This window comes from Oncorhynchus masou, chromosome 6 (assembly GCF_036934945.1).
Source record: "Oncorhynchus masou masou isolate Uvic2021 chromosome 6, UVic_Omas_1.1, whole genome shotgun sequence".
NCBI classification, from domain to species: Eukaryota; Metazoa; Chordata; class Actinopteri; order Salmoniformes; family Salmonidae; genus Oncorhynchus; species Oncorhynchus masou.
Window position 1 is genome coordinate 3,384,604 of NC_088217.1, and position 25,535 is coordinate 3,410,138.

Here is a 25,535-nt window from a genome sequence, read left to right on the forward strand (position 1 = left end):
CTGGTGGTGTCCTACTATACTATAGTGTTACTCAGGGGGCCTGTGTTCTGGTGGTGTCCTACTATACTATAGTGTTACTCAGGGAGCCCTGTGTTCTGGTGGTGTCCTACTATACTATAGTGTTACTCAGGGGGCCCGTGTTCTGGTGGTGTCCTACTATACTATAGTGTTACTCAGGGGGCCCGTGTTCTGGTGGTGTCCTACTATACTATAGTGTTACTCAGGGGGCCGTGTTCTGGTGGTGTCCTACTATACTATAGTGTTACTCAGGGGGCCCGTGTTCTGGTGGTGTCCTACTATACTATAGTGTTACTCACGGAGCCCGTGTTCTGGTGGTGTCCTACTATACTATAGTGTTACTCAGGGGGCCTGTGTTCTGATGGTGTCCTACTATACTATAGTGTTACTCAGGGGGCCTGTGTTCTGGTGGTGTCCTACTATACTATAGTGTTACTCAGGGGGACTGTGTTCTGGTGGTGTCCTACTATACTATAGTGTTACTCAGGGGGCCTGTGTTCTGGTGGTGTCCTACTATACTATAGTGTTACTCAGGGGGCCTGTGTTCTGGTGGTGTCCTACTATACTATAGTGTTACTCAGGGGGCCTGTGTTCTGGTGGTGTCCTACTATACTATAGTGTTACTCAGGGGGCCTGTGTTCTGGTGGTGTCCTACTATACTATAGTGTTACTCAGGGGGCCTGTGTTCTGGTGGTGTCCTACTATACTATAGTGTTACTCACGGAGCCCGTGTTCTGGTGGTGTCCTACTATACTACAACTCAGGGGGCCTGTGTTCTGGTGGTGTCCTACTATACTATAGTGTTACTCAGGGGGCCCGTGTTCTGGTGGTGTCCTACTATACTATAGTGTTACTCAGGGGGCCCGTGTTCTGGTGGTGTCCTACTATACTATAGTGTTACTCAGGGGGCCCGTGTTCTGGTGGTGTCCTACTATACTATAGTGTTACTCAGGGGGCCCGTGTTCTGGTGGTGTCCTACTATACTATAGTGTTACTCAGGGGGCCCGTGTTCTGGTGGTGTCCTACTATACTATAGTGTTACTCACGGAGCCCGTGTTCTGGTGGTGTCCTACTATACTATAGTGTTACTCACGGAGCCCGTGTTCTGGTGGTGTCCTACTATACTATAGTGTTACTCAGGGGGCCTGTGTTCTGGTGGTGTCCTACTATACTATAGTGTTACTCAGGGAGCCCGTGTTCTGGTGGTGTCCTACTATACTATAGTGTTACTCACGGAGCCTGTGTTCTGGTGGTGTCCTACTATACTATAGTGTTACTCAGGGGGCCTGTGTTCTGGTGGTGTCCTACTATACTATAGTGTTACCCAGGAGGCCGTGTTCTGGTGGTGTCCTACTATACTATAGTGTTACTCACGTAGCCCGTGTTCTGGTGGTGTCCTACTATACTATAGTGTTACTCAGGGGGCCTGTGTTCTGGTGGTGTCCTACTATACTATAGTGTTACTCAGGGGGCCTGTGTTCTGGTGGTGTCCTACTATACTATAGTGTTACCCAGGAGGCCGTGTTCTGGTGGTGTCCTACTATACTATAGTGTTACTCACGTAGCCCGTGTTCTGGTGGTGTCCTACTATACTATAGTGTTACTCGGGGGGCCTGTGTTCTGGTGGTGTCCTACTATACTATAGTGTTACTCGGGGGGCCTGTGTTCTGGTGGTGTCCTACTATACTATAGTGTTACTCGGGGGGCCCGTGTTCTGGTGGTGTCCTACTATACTATAGTGTTACTCGGGGGGCCCGTGTTCTGGTGGTGTCCTACTATACTGTAGTGTTACTCAGGGGGCCCGTGTTCTGGTGGTGTCCTACTATACTATAGTGTTACTCAGGGAGCCTGTGTTCTGGTGGTGTCCTACTATACTATAGTGTTACTCAGGGGGACTGTGTTCTGGTGGTGTCCTACTATACTATAGTGTTACTCACGGGGCCCGTGTTCTGGTGGTGTCCTACTATACTATAGTGTTACTCACGGAGCCCGTGTTCTGGTGGTGTCCTACTATACTATAGTGTTACTCACGGAGCCCGTGTTCTGGTGGTGTCCTACTATACTATAGTGTTACTCACGGAGCCCGTGTTCTGGTGGTGTCCTACTATACTATAGTGTTACTCAGGGGGCCCGTGTTCTGGTGGTGTCCTACTATACTATAGTGTTACTCAGGGGGCCGTGTTCTGGTGGTGTCCTACTATACTATAGTGTTACTCACGGAGCCCGTGTTCTGGTGGTGTCCTACTATACTACAACTCAGGGGGCCCGTGTTCTGGTGGTGTCCTACTATACTATAGTGTTACTCAGGGGGCCCGTGTTCTGGTGGTGTCCTACTATACTATAGTGTTACTCAGGGAGCCCGTGTTCTGGTGGTGTCCTACTATACTATAGTGTTACTCAGGGAGCCCGTGTTCTGGTGGTGTCCTACTATACTATAGTGTTACTCAGGGGGCCGTGTTCTGGTGGTGTCCTACTATACTATAGTGTTACTCACGGAGCCCGTGTTCTGGTGGTGTCCTACTATACTATAGTGTTACTCAGGGGGCCCGTGTTCTGGTGGTGTCCTACTATACTATAGTGTTACTCAGGGGGCCCGTGTTCTGGTGGTGTCCTACTATACTATAGTGTTACTCACGGAGCCCGTGTTCTGGTGGTGTCCTACTATACTATAGTGTTACTCACGGAGCCCGTGTTCTGGTGGTGTCCTACTATACTATAGTGTTACTCAGGGAGCCCGTGTTCTGGTGGTGTCCTACTATACTATAGTGTTACTCAGGGAGCCCGTGTTCTGGTGGTGTCCTACTATACTATAGTGTTACTCACGGAGCCCGTGTTCTGGTGGTGTCCTACTATACTATAGTGTTACTCACGGAGCCCGTGTTCTGGTGGTGTCCTACTATACTATAGTGTTACTCACGGAGCCCGTGTTCTGGTGGTGTCCTACTATACTATAGTGTTACTCACGGAGCCCGTGTTCTGGTGGTGTCCTACTATACTATAGTGTTACTCACGGAGCCCGTGTTCTGGTGGTGTCCTACTATACTACAACTCAGGGGGCCCGTGTTCTGGTGGTGTCCTACTATACTATAGTGTTACTCAGGGGGCCCATGTTCTGGTGGTGTCCTACTATACTATAGTGTTACTCAGGGGGCCCGTGTTCTGGTGGTGTCCTACTATACTATAGTGTTACTCACGGAGCCCGTGTTCTGGTGGTGTCCTACTATACTATAGTGTTACTCACGGAGCCCGTGTTCTGGTGGTGTCCTACTATACTATAGTGTTACTCACGGAGCCCGTGTTCTGGTGGTGTCCTACTATACTATAGTGTTACTCACGGAGCCCGTGTTCTGGTGGTGTCCTACTATACTACAACTCAGGGGGCCCGTGTTCTGGTGGTGTCCTACTATACTATAGTGTTACTCACGGAGCCCGTGTTCTGGTGGTGTCCTACTATACTATAGTGTTACTCAGGGAGCCCGTGTTCTGGTGGAGTCCTACTATACTATAGTGTTACTCAGGGGGACTGTGTTCTGTTGGTGTCCTACTATACTATAGTGTTACTCAGGGAGCCCGTGTTTTGGTGGAGTCCTACTATACTATAGTGTTACTCAGGGAGCCTGTGTTCTGGTGGTGTCCTACTATACTATAGTGTTACTCACGGAGCCTGTGTTCTGGTGGTATACTCTTTGAACTCGCTGTCGTGGATGGTGAAGTATGGTCTGAAGTCACTGCAGTAGCGCAGTGGAGAGATGCAGCTGTACACACACACACACACAGTAATTAGTTATTGAACTCCAGACACACAGATAATCTTAAGGGGTTGTGTCTATTATCCTGCGTGCTGGCAGCTACTGGCGCAGACTGCTGGCAGCTACTGGCGCAGACTGCTGGCAGCTACTGGCGCAGACTGCTGGCAGCTACTGGCGCAGACTGCTGGCAGCTACTGGCGCAGACTGCTGGCAGCTACTGGCGCAGACTGCTGGCAGCTACTGGCGCAGACTGCTGGCAGCTACTGGCGCAGACTGCTGGCAGCTACTGGCGCAGACTGCTGGCAGCTACTGGCGCAGACTGCTGGCAGCTACTGGCGCAGACTGCAGGCAGCTACTGGCGCAGACTGCAGGCAGCTACTGGCGCAGACTGCTGTGAAAAAGTTCCCCTTTTTGATATTATATATATAATATTCAAACAAAACATTATATTAGATATCCGAGTGAACAAATAACATTAACATGTATTTAATAAACAAAGTTACACAACACACAATGCCTCTCACAACATCTCAAATCGGGTTTAGGTCTGGACTTTGACGAGGCCAATCCAAGACATTAAAGGAGCTGCTTTTCAGCCATTCTGATGGAGACTTGTGTTCTCGATCAGTGTCTGTGCTTCAGTTTCAGCTCACAGACGGACGGCCTGTCATTCGCATTTAGAATCATCCCTTTTCCATTCACAAAGTACCCGGATGATGTTTCATGGACAGAGGAGTCAAAAGTGAAACTTTTTGGACGAGACGTGTCCCATTATGTCTTGAGAAAACCAAACACCGCTTTCCACGGTAGGAACCTCATACCAACGGTGAAGCATGGTGGTGGTGGTGGTAGTAGTAGTGTGATGGTTTGAGGATGCTTTTCTGCCTCCGGACCTGGACGACTTGCATTGCTTTTAGGAACCGTGAATTCGGTTCTGTATCAGAGAATTCTACAGGAGAATGACAGGCCGTCCGTCTGTGAGCTGAAGCCCAGCTGGGTCACGCAGCGAGACAATGATCCAAAACACAAAATCAAGTCTCCATCAGAATGGCTGAAGAGCAACTCCTTTAATGTCTTGGATTGGCCTCATCAAAGTCCAGACCTAAACCCAATTGAGATGTTGCAGGACCTGAACTGAGCAGCTCGCACTCGAAAACCACACAGATTGGTTGCGGAGGTCGCTGAGTTACAGCAGTCCTGGAAGAGTGGACCAAACTTCCTCCACAGCGGTGTGAGAGACTGATCAACTACAGGAAGTTGTTGGTTAGAGTCATTGCAGCTAAAGGTGGACTGATCAACTACAGGAAGTGGTTGGTTAGAGTCATTGCAGCTAAAGGTGGACTGATCAACTACAGGAAGTGGTTGGTTGGAGTCATTGCAGCTAAAGGTGGACTGATCAACTACAGGAAGTGGTTGGTTGGAGTCGTTGCAGCTAAAGGTGGACTGATCAACTACAGGAAGTGTTTGGTTGGAGTCGTTGCAGCTAAAGCTGGACTGATCAACTACAGGAAGTGTTTGGTTGGAGTCGTTGCAGCTAAAGGTGGACTGATCAACTACAGGAAGTGTTTGGTTGGAGTCGTTGCAGCTAAAGGTGGACTGATCAACTACAGGAAGTGTTTGGTTGGAGTCGTTGCAGCTAAAGGTGGACTGATCAACTACAGGAAGTGTTTGGTTGGAGTCGTTGCAGCTAAAGGTGGACTGATCAACTACAGGAAGTGTTTGGTTGGAGTCGTTGCAGCTAAAGGTGGACTGATCAACTACAGGAAGTGTTTGGTTGGAGTCGTTGCAGCTAAAGGTAGACTGATCAACTACTACAGGAAGTGTTTGGTTGGAGTCGTTGCAGCTAAAGCTGGACTGATCAACTACTACAGGAAGTGGTTGGTTGGAGTCGTTGCAGCTAAAGCTGGACTGATCAACTACAGGAAGTGGTTGGTTGGAGTCGTTGCAGCTAAAGGTAGACTGATCAACTACTACAGGAAGTGTTTGGTTGGAGTCGTTGCAGCTAAAGCTGGACTGATCAACTACAGGAAGTGGTTGGTTGGAGTCGTTGCAGCTAAAGCTGGACTGATCAACTACAGGAAGTGGTTGGTTGGAGTCGTTGCAGCTAAAGGTGGACTGATCAACTACAGGAAGTGGTTGGTTGGAGTCATTGCAGCTAAAGGTGGACTGATCAACTACTACAGGAAGTGGTTGGTTGGAGTCGTTGCAGCTAAAGGTGGACTGATCAACTACAGGAAGTGTTTGGTTAGAGTCGTTGCAGCTAAAGCTGGACTGATCAACTACAGGAAGTGTTTGGTTGGAGTCGTTGCAGCTAAAGCTGGACTGATCAACTACAGGAAGTGTTTGGTTAGAGTCGTTGCAGCTAAAGCTGGACTGATCAACTACAGGAAGTGTTTGGTTAGAGTCGTTGCAGCTAAAGCTGGACTGATCAACTACAGGAAGTGTTTGGTTAGAGTCGTTGCAGCTAAAGCTGGCACAACCAGTTAGTGAGTATAAGGGGGAAAATACTTAGCGTTGCATTACTTTGTTTATTAAATTAAAGAATTATCCAGATTTGGAGTCATTTGTTCACTCAGGTACCCTTTATCTAATGTTAGGTTTTGATTGAAGATATAAAAACATTTAGTGTAAAAAAATATGCAAAAAAGAGACAATTGTAAAGGGGAACATACTTTTTCACAACACTGTATTTTACTTAATAGTTGTGTACTTAAAAAACAAACAAACAAACAGGTATGTTAATCTTTCTAGCCACACCCTCCTTGTCTCACCTGACCAATGCCAGAACAGTGTCTGAAGATTCTGCCGGTGATGGTGCCATGACAACCAGAGCCTCTCCAAGCAACACCAGCTCCCATAACATCTGAATGTGGAAGAAGACTGGGTGGAAACACCTGCAGAGGGGAAGAGATGGAACTGTATCTGCTCTCCACTTCCTCCTGGGTGGACCCTCTACAGAAACCGCATGTTACCATGGCAACCAGTGTGTGTGTGTCAACAACATAAAGCAGCTTAGTGTCCTACTGGCTGGAGTCAACCTGCACTCCCACTCCCTACCAATGGTTGGCATCAGAGAGCTGGGAAGGTAGTACAACAACACATCCAGCACCCTAATTCCCTATATAGTGCACTACTTTTGCAGACCCTACTACCCCACTACTAACATGTACTCACGTGAACAAGTCTACCTCGTGGACCGTGGGGAGGACTATGGACACCAGGTTGTCATTCTGTAACAAAAACAGTCATGGGGTATAATTAGGGTTACAGGGTTTTGGACAGACTCCCAGCAGTGTTTCAGAGTGACATGGTAGGAGTCTAAAATGGCATCCTATTCACTATATATGGTACACTGGTCAAAACGTAGTTCACTATAGGGAACAGGGTGCCATTTTGTAGTGCTGTTCGAAGCACGGTGATAGGGAACAGGGTGCCATTTTGTAGTGCTGTTCGTAGCACGGTGATAGGGAACAGGGTGCCATTTTGTAGTGCTGTTCGTAGCACGGTGATAGGGAACAGGGTGCCATTTTGTAGTGCTGTTCGAAGCACGGTGATAGGGAACAGGGTGCCATTTTGTAGTGCTGTTCGTAGCACGGTGATAGGGAACAGGGTGCCATTTTGTAGTGCTGTTCGTAGCACGGTGATAGGGAACAGGGTGCCATTTTGTAGTGCTGTTCGTAGCACGGTGATAGGGAACAGGGTGCCATTTTGTAGTGCTGTTCGTAGCACGGTGATAGGGAACAGGGTGCCATTTTGTAGTGCTGTTCGTAGCACGGTGATAGGGAACAGGGTGCCATTTTGTAGTGCTGTTCGTAGCACGGTGATAGGGAACAGGGTGCCATTTTGTAGTGCTGTTCGTAGCACGGTGATAGGGAACAGGGTGCCATTTTGTAGTGCTGTTCGTAGCACGGTGATAGGGAACAGGGTGCCATTTTGTAGTGCTGTTCGTAGCACGGTGATAGGGAACAGGGTGCCATTTTGTAGTGCTGTTCGTAGCACGGTGATAGGGAACAGGGTGCCATTTTGTAGTGCTGTTCGTAGCACGGTGATAGGGAACAGGGTGCCATTTTGTAGTGCTGTTCGTAGCACGGTGATAGGGAACAGGGTGCCATTTTGTAGTGCTGTTCGTAGCACGGTGATAGGGAACAGGGTGCCATTTTGTAGTGCTGTTCGTAGCACGGTGATAGGGAACAGAGTGCCATTTTGTAGTGCTGTTCGTAGCACGGTGATAGGGAACAGGGTGCCATTTTGTAGTGCTGTTCGTAGCACGGTGATAGGGAACAGGGTGCCATTTTGTAGTGCTGTTCATAGCACGGTGATAGGGAACAGGGTGCCATTTTGTAGTGCTGTTCGTAGCACGGTGATAGGGAACAGGGTGCCATTTTGTAGTGCTGTTCGTAGCACGGTGATAGGGAACAGGGTGCCATTTTGTAGTGCTGTTCGTAGCACGGTGATAGGGAACAGGGTGCCATTTTGTAGTGCTGTTCGTAGCACGGTGATAGGGAACAGGGTGCCATTTTGTAGTGCTGTTCGTAGCACAGTGATAGGGAACAGGGTGCCATTTTGTAGTGCTGTTCGTAGCACGGTGATAGGGAACAGGGTGCCATTTTGTAGTGCTGTTCGTAGCACGGTGATAGGGAACAGGGTGCCATTTTGTAGTGCTGTTCGTAGCGCGGTGATAGGGAACATGGTGCCATTTTGTAGTGCTGTTCGTAGCACGGTGATAGGGAACGGGGTGCCATTTTGTAGTGCTGCTCGTAGCGCGGTGATAGGGAACGGGGTGCCATTTTGTAGTGCTGTTCGTAGCACGGCGATTCTCATCCTCACCTGTGTGGACTGTACCAGCTGAGAGGTTCCAGGCTTGTCGTAACATGTTGGGATCCGAACCTAGAAAAACAGAAAGAAATATTATCGATTAAGTTGCTCAAGTACTTTGTGACAACTGTTGGTGTAAAAAATATATATATATTTTTTATAAATATTTGATTGATTGGTAATCGTAGAAGAGGCCTACATAAATATTTAGCTGTACTGTACCCATTATAGAGATGTTTAATATTTAGCTGTACTGTACCCATTATAGAGATGTTTAATATTTAGCTGTACTGTACCCTTATAGAGATGTTTAATATTTAGCTGTACTGTACCCATTATAGAGATGTTTAATATTTAGCTGTACTGTACCCATTATAGAGATGTTTAATATTTTCCCTGGGTTAGACGTACCTTCATAACAGTACCCATTATAGGGAGGACCAATATTTTCCCTGGATGAGGAGTGGGCCAGCGGTCGATGTCGTTGCAGGCTGTCGCACACAGAAACAAGCCACATGAAGACACACAGACAGACTACAGGGTTCACCGGGCCAATAAGTTGTTACGACTAAAAACACACAACAACTGAACAGCAGAAAAATAACAGGAAAGAGACAGATCAGACAACGCTTTATAAAAAAAAAAGGGGCCACAGACGAGCCTCTCCACTGAAGGGAGGGGCCACAGACGAGCCTCTCCACTGAAGGGAGGGGCCACAGACGAGCCTCTCCACTGAAGGGAGGGGCCACAGACGAGCCTCTCCACTGAAGGGAGGGGCCACAGACGAGCCTCTCCACTGAAGGGAGGGGCCACAGACGAGCCTCTCCACTGAAGGGAGGGGCCACAGACGAGCCTCTCCACTGAAGGGAGGGGCCACAGACCTCTCCACTGCCTCTCCACTGAAGGGAGGGGCCACAGACGAGCCTCTCCACTGAAGGGAGGGGCCACAGACGAGCCTCTCCACTGAAGGGAGGGGCCACAGACGAGCCTCTCCACTGAAGGGAGGGGCCACAGACGAGCCTCTCCACTGAAGGGAGGGGCCACAGACGAGCCTCTCCACTGAAGGGAGGGGCCACAGACGAGCCTCTCCACTGAAGGGAGGGGCCACAGACGAGCCTCTCCACTGAAGGGAGGGGCCACAGACGAGCCTCTCCACTGAAGGGAGGGGCCACAGACGAGCCTCTCCACTGAAGGGAGGGGCCACAGACGAGCCTCTCCACTGAAGGGAGGGGCCACAGACGAGCCTCTCCACTGAAGGGAGGGGCCACAGACGAGCCTCTCCACTGAAGGGAGGGGCCACAGACGAGCCTCTCCACTGAAGGGAGGGGCCACAGACGAGCCTCTCCACTGAAGGGAGGGGCCACAGACGAGCCTCTCCACTGAAGGGAGGGGCCACAGACGAGCCTCTCCACTGAAGGGAGGGGCCACAGACGAGCCTCTCCACTGAAGGGAGGGGCCACAGACGAGCCTCTCCACTGAAGGGAGGGGCCACAGACGAGCCTCTCCACTGAAGGGAGGGGCCACAGACGAGCCTCTCCACTGAAGGGAGGGGCCACAGACGAGCCTCTCCACTCAAGGGAGGGGCCACAGACGAGCCTCTCCACTCAAGGGAGGGGCCACAGACGAGCCTCTCCACTCAAGGGAGGGGCCACAGACGAGCCTCTCCACTCAAGGGGGGCCACAGACGAGCCTCTCCACTCAAGGGAGGGGCCACAGACGAGCCTCTCCACTCAAGGGAGGGGCCACAGACGAGCCTCTCCACTCAAGGGAGGGGCCACAGACGAGCCTCTCCACTCAAGGGAGGGGCCACAGACGAGCCTCTCCACTGAAGGGAGGGGCCACAGACGAGCCTCTCCACTGAAGGGAGGGGCCACAGACGAGCCTCTCCACTCAAGGGAGGGGCCACAGACGAGCCTCTCCACTCAAGGGAGGGGCCACAGACTAGCCTCTCCACTCAAGGGAGGGGCCACAGACTAGCCTCTCCACTGAAGGGAGGGGCCACAGACTAGCCTCTCTACTGAAGGGAGGGGCAACAGACTAGCCTCTCTACTGAAGGGAGGGGCCACAGACTAGCCTCTCTACTGAAGGGAGGGGCCACAGACTAGCCTCTCTACTGAAGGGAGGGGCAACAGACTAGCCTCTCTACTGAAGGGAGGGGCCACAGACTAGCCTCTCTACTGAAGGGAGGGGCCACAGACTAGCCTCTCCACTGAAGGGAGGGGCCACAGACTAGCCTCTCCACTGAAGGGAGGGGCTAGTCTGTGGCCCCTCCCGGTTTCAACTGATGTTTCACCATTGGAACAGGATGAAATTATGAGACCCACCAGCCTCCAGACATGGCTCCTGCTTCTCAAAGTACTCTGGAGCGACGAGCTTCAGCAGGGAGTGGAAGAACGTGACGTAGGGAAGCTTGCTGATAAGGACCAGGGACTGGAAACACACACACACACACACACACACACACACACACACACACACACACACACACAGAGACAGTTAAAAATCATATTGCAATAAGGTCAGGAAGTTTTAGAAAAATTGTGCTAGGGTAGCCTAGTAGTTAGAGTGGTGGACTAGTAACCGGAAGGTTGCAAGTTCAAACCCCCGAGCTGACAGGGTCTGTCGTTCTGCCCCTGGCAGTTAACCCACTGTTCCTAGGCCGTCATTGAAAATAAGAATTTGTTCTTAACTGACTTGCCTCGTTAAACAAAGGTTTAAAAAAAAAGTCTGATAACACAGTTCAACACCAGCTAACTCACCTTCTGAAAGTAACCCCTCTTGAGTGACTTGTCCCGGACCTGTCTGAAGTAGACGTAACCATAGTAATGGCCTTGGTCCCTCTACACACACACAAACTCACATTTATTATGGGCACACACACGTACAAACACACACTATATTTCATTAGTCATTGATGTAAGCCTAAACACGACATGGTTGGAAGTGAACAGTTGACAAGTGAATTGAGGCAGTGGATAATACTGGCATCATACCAGCTCCTTCTCTATAGGACAGGTTATATACTGAAACCCAGACGTCAGGGGTGGTTGGTGACTGGCTGAGGTGTCTACTGGCTGGTTGGTGACTGGCTGAGGTGTCTACTGGCTGGTTGGTGACTGGCTGAGGTGTCTACTGGCTGGTTGGTGACTGGCTGAGGTGTCTACTGGCTGGTTGGTGACTGGCTGAGGTGTCTACTGGCTGGTTGGTGACTGGCTGAGGTGTCTACTGGCTGGTTGGTGACTGGATGAGGTGTCTACTGGCTGGTTGGTGACTGGCTGAGGTGTCTACTGGCTGGTTGGTGACTGGCTGAGGTGTCTACTGGCTGGTTGGTGACTGGCTGAGGTGTCTACTGGCTGGTTGGTGACTGGCTGAGGTGTCTACTGGCTGGTTGGTGACTGGATGAGGTGTCTACTGGCTGGTTGGTGACTGGATGAGGTGTCTACTGGCTGGTTGGTGACTGGCTGGTTGGTGACTGGCTGGTTGGTGACTGGCTGGTTGGTGACTGGATGAGGTGTCTACTGGCTGGTTGGTGACTGGATGAGGTGTCTACTGGCTGGTTGGTGACTGGATGAGGTGTCTACTGGCTGGTTGGTGACTGGATGAGGTGTCTACTGGCTGGTTGGTGACTGGATGAGGTGTCTACTGGCTGGTTGGTGACTGGCTGAGGTGTCTACTGGCTGGTTGGTGACTGGCTGGTTGGTGACTGGATGAGGTGTCTACTGGCTGGTTGGTGACTGGCTGAGGTGTCTACTGGCTGGTTGGTGACTGGCTGAGGTGTCTACTGGCTGGTTGGTGACTGGATGAGGTGTCTACTGGCTGGTTGGTGACTGGATGAGGTGTCTACTGGCTGGTTGGTGACTGGATGAGGTGTCTACTGGCTGGTTGGTGACTGGATGAGGTGTCTACTGGCTGGTTGGTGACTGGATGAGGTGTCTACTGGCTGGTTGGTGACTGGCTGAGGTGTCTACTGGCTGGTTGGTGACTGGATGAGGTGTCTACTGGCTGGTTGGTGACTGGATGAGGTGTCTACTGGCTGGTTGGTGACTGGCTGAGGTGTCTACTGGCTGGTTGGTGACTGGCTGGTTGGTGACTGGCTGAGGTGTCTACTGGCTGAGGTGTCTACTGGCTGAGGTGTCTACTGGCTGAGGTGTCTACTGGCTGAGGTGTCTACTGGCTGGTTGGTGACTGGCTCTGGCTGGTTGGTGACTGGATGAGGTGTCTACTGGCTGGTTGGTGACTGGCTGAGGTGTCTACTGGCTGGTTGGTGACTGGATGAGGTGTCTACTGGCTGGTTGGTGACTGGATGAGGTGTCTACTGGCTGGTTGGTGACTGGATGAGGTGTCTACTGGCTGGTTGGTGACTGGCTGGTTGGTGACTGGATGAGGTGTCTACTGGCTGGTTGGTGACTGGATGAGGTGTCTACTGGCTGGTTGGTGACTGGATGAGGTGTCTACTGGCTGGTTGGTGACTGGATGAGGTGTCTACTGGCTGGTTGGTGACTGGCTGAGGTGTCTACTGGCTGGTTGGTGACTGGCTGAGGTGTCTACTGGCTGGTTGGTGACTGGATGAGGTGTCTACTGGCTGGTTGGTGACTGGATGAGGTGTCTACTGGCTGGTTGGTGACTGGCTGGTTGGTGACTGGCTGGTTGGTGACTGGCTGGTTGGTGACTGGCTGGTTGGTGACTGGATGAGGTGTCTACTGGCTGGTTGGTGACTGGATGAGGTGTCTACTGGCTGGTTGGTGACTGGATGAGGTGTCTACTGGCTGGTTGGTGACTGGATGAGGTGTCTACTGGCTGGTTGGTGACTGGATGAGGTGTCTACTGGCTGGTTGGTGACTGGCTGAGGTGTCTACTGGCTGGTTGGTGACTGGCTGGTTGGTGACTGGATGAGGTGTCTACTGGCTGGTTGGTGACTGGCTGAGGTGTCTACTGGCTGGTTGGTGACTGGCTGAGGTGTCTACTGGCTGGTTGGTGACTGGATGAGGTGTCTACTGGCTGGTTGGTGACTGGATGAGGTGTCTACTGGCTGGTTGGTGACTGGCTGAGGTGTCTACTGGCTGGTTGGTGACTGGCTGGTTGGTGACTGGCTGGTTGGTGACTGGCTGAGGTGTCTACTGGCTGAGGTGTCTACTGGCTGAGGTGTCTACTGGCTGGTTGGTGACTGGCTCTGGCTGGTTGGTGACTGGATGAGGTGTCTACTGGCTGGTTGGTGACTGGCTGAGGTGTCTACTGGCTGGTTGGTGACTGGATGAGGTGTCTACTGGCTGGTTGGTGACTGGATGAGGTGTCTACTGGCTGGTTGGTGACTGGATGAGGTGTCTACTGGCTGGTTGGTGACTGGATGAGGTGTCTACTGGCTGGTTGGTGACTGGCTGAGGTGTCTACTGGCTGGTTGGTGACTGGCTGAGGTGTCTACTGGCTGGTTGGTGACTGGCTGAGGTGTCTACTGGCTGGTTGGTGACTGGATGAGGTGTCTACTGGCTGGTTGGTGACTGGATGAGGTGTCTACTGGCTGGTTGGTGACTGGCTGAGGTGTCTACTGGCTGGTTGGTGACTGGCTGAGGTGTCTACTGGCTGGTTGGTGACTGGCTGAGGTGTCTACTGGCTGGTTGGTGACTGGCTGAGGTGTCTACTGGCTGGTTGGTGACTGGATGAGGTGTCTACTGGCTGGTTGGTGACTGGATGAGGTGTCTACTGGCTGGCTGGTGACTGGCTGAGGTGTCTACTGGCTGGTTGGTGACTGGCTGAGGTGTCTACTGGCTGGTTGGTGACTGGCTGAGGTGTCTACTGGCTGGTTGGTGACTGGCTGAGGTGTCTACTGGCTGGCTGGTGACTGGATGAGGTGTCTACTGGCTGGTTGGTGACTGGCTGAGGTGTCTACTGGCTGGTTGGTGACTGGATGAGGTGTCTACTGGCTGGCTGGTGACTGGCTGAGGTGTCTACTGGCTGGTTGGTGACTGGCTGAGGTGTCTACTGGCTGGTTGGTGACTGGCTGAGGTGTCTACTGGCTGGTTGGTGACTGGCTGAGGTGTCTACTGGCTGGCTGGTGACTGGCTGAGGTGTCTACTGGCTGGCTGGTGACTGGCTGAGGTGTCTACTGGCTGGCTGGTGACTGGCTGAGGTGTCTACTGGCTGGCTGGTGACTGGCTGAGGTGTCTACTGGCTGGCTGGTGACTGGCTGAGGTGTCTACTGGCTGGCTGGTGACTGGCTGAGGTGTCTACTGGCTGGCTGGTGACTGGCTGAGGTGTCTACTGGCTGGCTGGTGACTGGCAGAGGTGTCTACTGGCTGGCTGGTGACTGGCAGAGGTGTCTACTGGCTGGCTGGTGACTGGCTGAGGTGTCTACTGGCTGGTTGGTGACTGGCTGAGGTGTGTCATGGCATGGGGAATGTGTTGGCTGAGACTGTATGGCTCACAGAGATTCTCATCTCTCATGTGTGAGTCAATGTTTACCTGCAGAGTCATGAGGAGTTTCCCCTTAGCGGATATAAATGCCATTCTAACCCAGATAGCCCCATTCAGCATGGTCCTCAGAGTTTGATAGATCAAAAACATTTTCAAATAACCCTCCCCTTGTACTGTTTAATAAGTTGCAGACCACCCCCATAGAATTAACTCAAAACAATGTTTACGATGACCCCGCCCTGCAGCGACGACCCCGCCCTGCAGCGACGACCCCGCCCTGCAGCGACCCCTGTTTACCTTCAGGCAGACTGGGGCGTCACGGTCAAACTGGTCCAGAAAACATCCCAGAGAAGACTTCCTGCCTGAGGCCTGTCGGAAACGGAAGCAGAACTGTGTGTCCCCTAGACAACCTGCCAAACAGGAAGAGGAAGCAAATGTAGTCATCTTCCTCTTGGCTGGATGGAATTCCAGCACTGACATGGGGAAGTGGACAGGGGAGGAATGTTGTGATAGCAACAAGGTTCTGCGATGGAGGTTTTGAAACCAGACCGTTAAAGCAGTGATTTATCACACAAAGAATCCGTTTTACTGAAAGGTCCCTGAATAGCTATAAGAATGAAGCCTGGGTGCCAGTCTGTTTGTGCTGTCCTACCAACTCCTTACGGAATTATCCTGCTTTTGACAATGGCAGCAGAGTTGGCAAGAACACAAACAGATCTGGGACCAGGCTAATAAAATGTCATACAGGGGCCAAATAAGACATTGAAGGCATTTGGTGAAGACATTTTGAAGGGGTAAAACATACTGTAGAGTGAAACACCAGTCCCACATTCCAGAGCAGAGCCAAGCATGTCAGCCTGTGTCTATCTGCACACCACATGGGGACAGGAGGTTTTCCCAGGTGCCTAGTGCAGCAGGGGTTGGAATACAGGAAGTCAGATTTCAGTGGGACCTAGTGTTGATTAAAACAGGAAGTCAGATTTCAGTGGGACCTAGTGTTGATTAAAACAGGAAGTCAGATTTCAGTGGGACCTAGTGTTGATTAAAACAGGAAGTCACATTTCAGTGGGACCTAGTGTTGATTAAAACAGGAAGTCAGATTTCAGTGGGACCTAGTGTTGATTAAAACAGGAAGTCAGATTTCAGTGGGACCTAGTGTTGATTAAAACAGGAAGTCACATTTCAGTGGGACCTAGTGTTGATTAAAACAGGGAGTCAGATTTCAGTGGGACCTAGTGTTGATTAAATACAGTGATGTTAATATTTCCCGGAGTTTCTCCACTGAAGCAGGTAACAAGTGGGCCGAGTTCCAGTCACTTCTTGAACAATGTGTGAAATTCCAGGCTATGCTTTGTGTGCTGAACTCAGTCACTGCTCACCTCCATCGTAAATCGGGGAGTTTAAAAAAAAAACGGCTAAGCAAGTTAGGTACAGAGTGACACAGTAGAGTATATCGCAGAAGAATATAGTACAGTAAAGTAAAGAAAAGTTGAGTATAGTTCAGTACTGTAGAGTATAGTATAGTTCAGGACAGTACAGCACACACAAATTGAGTACCCTACCGAGCTCTACCCTACCCTAATGTCCAAAACTTGTGAAACATCAACATCTATGATTGGTTCATATTTGGTCCGGTCCAACCAAACGTTGTCTTGTTTGGTGGCAGAGGTCTTTAAAACAATAGCCAGTGTGTAAAATAAATGCCCAAATATGTAAAAGGAGGATATTGTATATTTCTACCTTCGTGTGCCTATTCAGGATGAATGGCTATAAAGAATGTCAGATCCATCATTATGTTTCAGTAAAATGTTTGGTGTAAATGGTATGAGTTGTACGGTTTGTTTGGCATACATTTTTGGCCTAAAATCTGAGTTACTGTTGAATTGCCCTACGGACTAATACAGGTGTCAAAAAAATAAATAAATCGAATTGTATTAGTCACATGCTTAAGGTGATTCTCATGAAACCAGTTAAAATGTCTGTAGCAAATTACGTTACAAAACAATGACGTATCGGCAAAAATCGACCAAGATGTCTAGTTTTGGGAAAGTGTCTTTTTAAATACATTTTACATTTGCACCTGAATTTCTTGACATTTGTTACTCCAAAAACTCGTTACCGAAATGCATCCGGATTTAATACTAGGATAATATTTTAAAAATGTTTAATTTTCAAAAAATAACTTATTTGAATAAAATATATGTTGCTGTAGTTTGTCCATAAATTGTATACTAGTTTAAGTATACATTAAACTATAATATGTATTAAGTACAAAAACCTTCCATAGACATGGGTCTCATTACCATAATACTTTTTCAAGATCCTGTAAAAACTTGAATCCGTTTTTAAAATATAAGCTTTATTAACTCACGATGCAAGAGAAGTAGTCAGATGAGCTCAAATTATGTTACTTTATTTTCTTAAATGCCTTCAGAGTTTAATTCATATTCTAAAAACACCTCCCTTTCCCTACAACTCTGCCAAAGGGGGCGGAGTTGCAATCTACTGCAGAGATAGCAAGACAGAGCTCTGCAGGCTATAGACCACCTTCTGCCCCCAGCTGTGGCCTAGACACCATATGTGAATTGATTGCCCCCCATCTATCTTCAGAGCTTGTGCTGCTTGGTGACCTAAACTGGGACATGCTTAACACCCCGGCCATCCTACAAACTAAGCTTGATGCCCTCAATCTCACACAAATTATCAAAAGAACCTACCAGGTACAACCCCAAATCAGTAAGCACAGGCACCCTCATAGATGTCATCCTAACCAACCTGCCCTCCAAATACACCTCTGCTGTTTTCAATCAAGATCTCAGCGATCACTGCCTCATTACCCGCCTCCGTAATGGGTCTGCGGTCAAACAACTAACCCTCGTCACTGTCAAACGCTCCCTGAAACACTTCAGCGAGCAGGCCTTTCTAATTGACCTGGCCGGGGTATCCTGGAAGGATATTGACCTCATTCTGTCAGTAGAGGATGCCTAGTTATTTATTATTATTATTATTATTTTTTTAATGCCTTCCTCACCAGGAACAGATATAGCCCTTTGTTCACTCCAGACCTGACTGCCCTTGACCAGCACAAAAACATCCTGTGGCGTACTGCATTAGCATCGAATAGCCCCTGTGATATGCAACTTTTCAGGGAAGTTAGGAACCGATAAACACAGGAAGTTTGCTTTCCAAAGGCTAGCTTTTTCAAAACAGAAATATGCATCCTGTAGCACAAACTCCAAAAGGTTTTGGGACACTAAAGTCCATGGAGAATAAGAGCACCTCCTCCCAGCTTCCCACTGCACTGAGGCTAAGAAACACTGTCACCACTGATATATCCACAATAATTGAGAATTTCAATAAGCATTTTTCTACAGCTGGTCATGCTTTCCACCTGGCTACCCCTACCCCAGTCAACAGCACTGCATTCCCCACAGCAACTTGCCCAAGCCTCCCCATTACTCCTTCACCCAAATCCAGATAGCCAATGTTCTGAAAGAGCTACAAAATCAGCTGGGCTAGACAATCTGGGCCGTCTCTTTCTAAAAATTATCTGCCGAAATTGTTCACTCCAGACCTGACTGCCCTTGACCAACCATGTTAGACACGCCTCTGAAACGCTGCTCCAGACACTGAGTCAGTCATTTAGGATAGGGGGCAGCATTTTCACGTTTGGATGAAAAGCGTGCCCAGAGTAAACTGCCTGCAACTCAGGCCCAGTTGCTGATTAAAATGTATAATATTTGTATAATTTGTTTGAAATATATATTTTTCTTCCAGTGTTAAGCCTTTTCATTAAGGGAACAATGTTTAAAAAAATATTACACATATTGATTTGTTTAATAACAGTTCGACTACAAAAACAGTAATTAGACTTTTGTCTGGGGCGTGTCTTAACATGGGCGTGATACAGGGTGTCGGGGACATTTTTTTAAATTTTATTTTACCTTTATTTAACTAGGCAAGTCAGTTAAGAACAAATTCTTATTTTCAATGACGGCCTAGGAACAGTGGGTTAACTGCCTGTTCAGGGGCAGAATGACAGATCTGTACCTTGTCAGCTCGGGGGTTTGAACTCGCAACCTTCAGTTTACATGGGCGTGATACAGGGTGTCGGGGACATTTTTTTAAATTTTATTTTACCTTTATTTAACTAGGCAAGTCAGTTAAGAACAAATTCTTATTTTCAATGACGGCCTAGGAACAGTGGGTTAACTGCCTGTTCAGGGGCAGAATGACAGATCTGTACCTTGTCAGCTCGGGGGTTTGAACTCGCAACCTTCAGGTTACATGGGCGTGATACAGGGTGTCGGGGGCGTGTCTAACATGGGTTTCAGGAAAATGTGGCGCCGGACACTTAAGTTTAAATGCTGCAGGTTATCGTGCATTTAAGAAATGCACCGGACCCATATGCATTGGGTGTGTAACCTGATTAGAGCGTCCACCCACGGTGCCCAGAATGACACAAATCACATTTAGATTATGGTAATTCATATTAACAGAACATGCAAGTTGAGGCTGCAACATTACGCTTCCCTTCTTACCGAATTACAATGCCCACCTTGAAGATGTTACAATAACTGTCACAGTTACCTTTCCTCAGCCAACAAGACAAATAACAAAATCACTAGCCTATGTCAATCTACTAATCCTCACAGTATAAACATTTATCTAATTTTATTGGGCAGTTTGTCAAGAAGAAAAAAATTGGCCAATTCCAAACAGACTTTGGGACAATAAATCAAATTCATACAACCAGTAGGCCTAGGCAACACAAACACCTTAAAAAGCGACGAAGCTGACGCAACAGATCAGAACGTTTAGTTTAACACATTTTAAGCGCAGAATTGTGCACAAGGCAGTAAGCTATAATGCAATTAGCAGGAAAATACTGTTGCCAAAAGCAGTGAAAATAACAGTTAGAAATTTGGAAAGAGGGGAGATCCAAAGATGCAACAACTAGCACGGGGTGCTAATATGACTAGGATCATCATCAACTAACACGGGCTGCTAATATGACTAGGATCATCATCATCATCATCAACTAGCACGGGATGCTAATATGACTAGGATCATCATCATCAACTAGCACGGGATGCTAATATGACTAGGATCATCATCATCATCAACTAGCACGGGATGGTAATATGACTAGGATCATCATCAACTAGCACGGGATGCTAATATGACTAGGATCATCATCAACTAGCACGGGATGCTAATATGACCAGGATCATCATCAACTAGCACGGGATGCTAATATGACCAGGATCATCATCAACTAGCACGGGATGCTAATATGACCAGGATCATCATCAACTAGCACGGGATGCTAATATGACTAGGATTGTGCCTTTGGCTGATGGACAATGAAAGTTGATTTGAAAACCAATAGAACAGGAGAGAAAGTGGTCTCAGTGGCATATGGAAGTCAATAAAATAATTGCCCCCAATGTTCGGATTTTACTCTGAAGCAAGGTAAGACGTGCTTTCAAACAAGTAGGCCTATACGTTTTCAAAATGCATAGTGCAAATGTAAATGTAGTGCCTCCAGCTCATTGTCTGATGCAATGAAGCCTACCTACAGGTTGCCTATATCCACAAGCATGGCGAATGGGAAGTGTGCTTCAATTACCAGGCGAGGAAGAAAAAAAAATAAATGCTATTTTTAAATCATGGGAATAAAAACTGCATGAAACTTTATTTAGAACTTTTTTGTCAGTAAATACATGCCGATGCGGCAGTTATGACGACAGTTACTCATCGAGACTCCATTCTTTGCGAAGTAACGACCGTATTTTGACATTATTAAACTGGTGAATTGCAAGTGAACGGCCGCTTCCTTGGTTTAAAGGACAATCGTCAAATTCAACGTTTCCTGTAAACCCAGATTCTGGTTCATGAGAAACTATGAAGGAATGAGCTTACCTGAGTTAGAGTCTGGGAATGACAAGTAGCAGATACTTGTTTTCTGGAACAAAAATAAGGTGACAGTTTATTTGATGTGACGTTTCAATACAATACAAGACAGTCAGTGTGATACATGGGGTTACTTTTGAAAACATAACTTGCCTCCTTCTCGGATAGTTTTGAATGGTGTGGGTAGATGACCTGCAAGAGAGAGAAACAACAGTTGGCTAGCTTATGTAGCTGTTAACGCGGATATCTAGCTAACTAGATGCTAACTATAACGTTACTTTAAATTCCAATAGCTTGCTAAAGAACATTAGCCAGATAATGTTAGCTACGACTAACACCATTAGCTAGTGAGCCAGCTAAGCTTTAGCTATCCATGTAACGAATTGACAACAAGCAGAGAAAGATATTTATTTCACTGTACCTCCACCGCCTGGCCGAGTTCGAGATCAAACCCGACGACACAGATACAGTGTAGCCAGGCAGAGAAGCGATCCCACGGGAGGAGAAGCGGGTCCGTGTCCTCTTCTCCTCCAGGCCCGACGGTTAATGTTATTTCTTCAGCTGGAGAGATGCTCACATCCTCGTCTCCAATCTCTTCAGGCTCTGCGAGTTGCTCCTCTATCTCCTCAGAGCCCTGCAAAGCCATCATGAAACCCGACGGTGGAAATTCCTTCCTTTAGATAACTTTTATATTGGTCACTTTATTCTTCGATAGCAAGCTAACCAATGTACCCCACACGCTAAAAAAAAAAACAACCCACGTAGTCCGGCGTGGCTACGCTACGTAAGTACGTAACGTTCCAACCAGAAATGCAGTAGCGGCACAAGCCCACTAGTTAGTGCTACAATCATGGGCGTTTTTTTTTAAACGTTAACACATTTGCAAAACTATTTTTATTAACATATATCAACAAAAAAAAGAGGAATAGTCACACATGCAAACAAGCATACAAACAAACTATTTACATTGCCAGGAATCCTAAACAAACAAATCATATTAATTAAAAATACAAGAAGTTTTAATTGCCTTTTTGTTTTTCATTTTAGTTGAAGTAGTGCCATATTTATCATCATTTATAAAGTCTAAAAGTTAGGTTTTGAATTAGACTATTTGCATTTGTGAATGTGAAATTTACCTCGTATTATTAGCAGTTTGATTAAATATACTACATCTTTATGTCAGAATTTCTAAAATAAATCATTATATCAAAACGATTAAATAGTACAACCGGTTCTATTAAAAAAATATTTAAAAATTCTGTATGTCAATCCAAAACATTCTACTGAAAATACAGGCAAAAAGCAAATGCAAAATGGTCTCCTTCTCCATTCCACAGAAATCACAGTTATATTCAATATTCAGCTTGATTCTTTCCAAAACATGTTTCATAGGATAAATTCTATGTAAAATTTTAAATTAAACTTTATTAATGATACAATATTTGTTAGCAATTTTCCATGCTTTCCCCCATTGTATATCACCATAGATATCTGACCAGAAGAATCTTGCTGAGGGAATTGTAGTATCACAAACAATATTCCAAATCTGTTTATTACTAGATTTATCTTTGATGATAATATTTCCTATGAATATATTTTCATGTAAATCTATGTTACTTACATCAACCACAGAGGAATTTAAAAGAGATACAACACCCCTTGGAATTGCATCAAAAACAATTGCATATTATTTTGGGGTTATTGCATATTATTTTGGGGTTATTGGATATTGGAATTTTAAACTTATCAAGAAATTCCCCATATGAGAGTAGATATCCATCCTCATTCAGTAACTGACCAACCAAAATCATTTTATTCTCAAACCAGTTATGAATCATATATCGTTGTTGTTCCATATAAAGTATCTGTGAAAATTGTGTTGATACGCTAACATCCAAGCTAAAAATTGCCTGCTTATGGAAATTGGCCAACTGTACTGGAATTTTATCAACATCAAAATGACATACAATGAAGCAAAAATTCTAAACCACCAAACAGAGTCAAATAAATACTTAGGGAAGACATTCCAAATACTGTTCTGGTTCTTCATATATTTCAGAATCCAAATAATTTAAAAAGTATTATTTAGAGTATTGAAATTTAAAACCTAAAGACCTCCTTGTTCTTGGGTATAAATGAGAATATATTTCTGTAGATAGTCAAGCTTTTTCCTCCAAATAAAATTATAAAGAATCTACTCTAAGTCCTTTACAATTCTAGGGGGTAAGTCAAGTGATAACGAGACATAAACCAATCTGGATAACCCTTCAGCTTTGGATAATATAACCCGACCATATAACGAAATATCTCTCATCAAGTTCATCAAGTTCAATTTCTTCTTTGTTTTCTCATTAATGGGGTTAATTCACTAAGTTCAATTCACTCATTTGTTATTCATCCTTGCATATAACAATTCCAAGATAAATAATCTTATCTTTAATTGGGATGCCATATACTTCCTGTAAAACACAGTCCTTGAGTGGAAAGAAGACTGACTTATTGATATTCATATTGATATTGATTTTCAAACCCGAAACTAAGGAAAAGTCTTCAATACAGGGAACTGCTTTAGAAACCTCATTCCTGTCTCATAAAAATGTGGTGGTATCATCAGCCAGTCGACATAGTTTAAATTCATTGCCAAGTGCTGAACCACCTTAAATTCCCTTTCTTGATATGAAGAGCCATAATTTGAGTAACCAATACAAATAAAAATGGGCTAATTGGGCAGCCCTGCCTAATGCCATGCCCAATATCAAATCTTCGGGATGTCCCGTGAGCTAGTTTTACAGAGCTAGTACAACCACTATATAAAGTTTGGACTGCTTTCAAAAAAAGTCACCAAACCCTCAGAAACATATTGTTCTACAGTGTCAAAAGCTTAAGAAAACTATCATCAAGGATGAGGTCATTATAGTCAATCATATCTAAGATCAATCTGATGTTATTACTAATGTGTCGACCATGCATAAAACCAGATTGTTCTTCATCAATTATATGACGCAAGCCTTGTTTCAACCTCTTAGCAAATACAAGGGCAAATAATTTCCCATCATTATTCAACAGGCTAATGGGTCCCCAGTTGTCTATATAAAGACTATCCTTATTAGGTTTGTGAATCAAAGTAATTACACCTTGCTTTAAGGAAGCCAGTAACTCCCCTTTTTCTATTGATTCTTGAAACATAACAAGAATGAAAGGAATCAATTTATCATTGAATGCTTTCTAAAACTCGCTTATTAAACCATCATTTCCAGGGTACCTATTGTCCTTAAGGCTTTTAATACAGTCTTTTATCTCAATTTCAGAAAACTCATCATCACAAAAATCCTTGAAATCATTATCTATTTTCTTAGCAATTTTTGCCACATTGTCTAAGAAAAGATCCATATTGGAAGTTGGCTGGGCTGATATACAGATTCTGATAAAACTGGGCAACATACTGAATGATTTCTTTTGGATTTTCATTGGGAGTATTAATAATCATTCATTTAAAAAAAGAAGACTTTTCCTCTTTCCCTTTTTTTGAAATTAAATAAATATTTTGTATTTTTCTCTCCCTCTTCCATGCATTTTCATCTTGATCTTACAAACGCTCCTTGGGCCTTTTCCTCGTAGATACAGTCTAACTGCATTTGCAATGATGGCTCCAGTAATTCCTGATGAGTTAGTTCAATTTTTTTTGTATAATCTATTATTCCCTTTATGATGTCATATTCTTTCTCTCTCTTGGCACAAGCAATTTCTTTCCCCATTGAAATACCCAAAAGCCTTATATCATATTTCATTATCTCCCAGTAACTTCCAAACGTATTCATAACACAGGGACCTTTCCAGTATTTATCAATAATTCCTGCTACTTCCATAAATACTTCATTCTCTAGTAAAGTCTTGTTCATTTTCCAGTAATCTTTACAAACTTTTGTTATTGACAAACCATGCATATTTATCTTTATTGATATCCCTTTGTGGTCTGTTAAAATCGATGGTTCAATCAAGACTATATCAACCTTGTCAACCATATCTTCAGATATCAGGCAGAAATCAATACGGGATTGTATAGATAAATCTTTGGTACTCCATGTAAACAAAATCTTATCTGGGTTCTTATGTCTCCAAATATCGAGAACACTTAACCTTAGACATATATTCCTTATCTCACAAACAGAATTGCAGTCCTTAGGAGGCCATCTATCTAGATTATCGTGTAATACTGTGTTAAAATCTCCACCCCATATGACTTTGGCCAATGGAAATTTATACATTTGACTTATTTTCCTCTCAATGTCCTCTCAATGTCTAGATAAAATACAGTTACTTGACTTGTTATTGGAAGCACAAGTATTTACAACAATGAATTGAACGTGGATGACATCTACCAAAAGTATAATCCATCTCCCTGTATTATCTGCTTCATCACTCAATATGTGACCCTTAAAGTTGCCTTTTAAAATAGCGACACCTGCTGACCGATTAGTACCAAACGAAAACCAAATATCATTCCCCCATTGACACTTCCAAAATGCGGTATCAGGCATGAGTCTCTTGAATGAAATAAAAGTCGTCACTCTTAGCCTTACAATACAAAAATAAAGATTTCCTTTTCAAAATATTACGGATTCCCCTGGC

The 25,535-nt window shown here is 46.1% G+C and overlaps 1 protein-coding gene across 1 annotated transcript in view; it reads right to left on the reverse strand.

The window, feature by feature from the left end:
- dennd6aa (DENN/MADD domain containing 6Aa) overlaps positions 1-21,673 on the reverse strand; it is a 58,752-nt gene extending 37,079 nt beyond the window's left edge. The window contains exons 1-11 of the mRNA XM_064967394.1: positions 21,328-21,673; positions 21,060-21,098; positions 20,916-20,958; positions 15,288-15,400; positions 11,342-11,422; positions 10,907-11,012; positions 8,994-9,073; positions 8,595-8,654; positions 6,942-6,997; positions 6,539-6,661; positions 3,678-3,773 (exon numbers count right to left, since the gene is read on the reverse strand). Coding sequence (XP_064823466.1) covers positions 3,678-3,773; positions 6,539-6,661; positions 6,942-6,997; positions 8,595-8,654; positions 8,994-9,073; positions 10,907-11,012; positions 11,342-11,422; positions 15,288-15,400; positions 20,916-20,958; positions 21,060-21,098; positions 21,328-21,555 — 1,025 coding nt within the window. The 5' untranslated portion in view covers positions 21,556-21,673. The remainder of the gene's footprint in view (positions 1-3,677; positions 3,774-6,538; positions 6,662-6,941; positions 6,998-8,594; positions 8,655-8,993; positions 9,074-10,906; positions 11,013-11,341; positions 11,423-15,287; positions 15,401-20,915; positions 20,959-21,059; positions 21,099-21,327) is intronic.
- Positions 21,674-25,535: the final 3,862 nt, after the last annotated feature.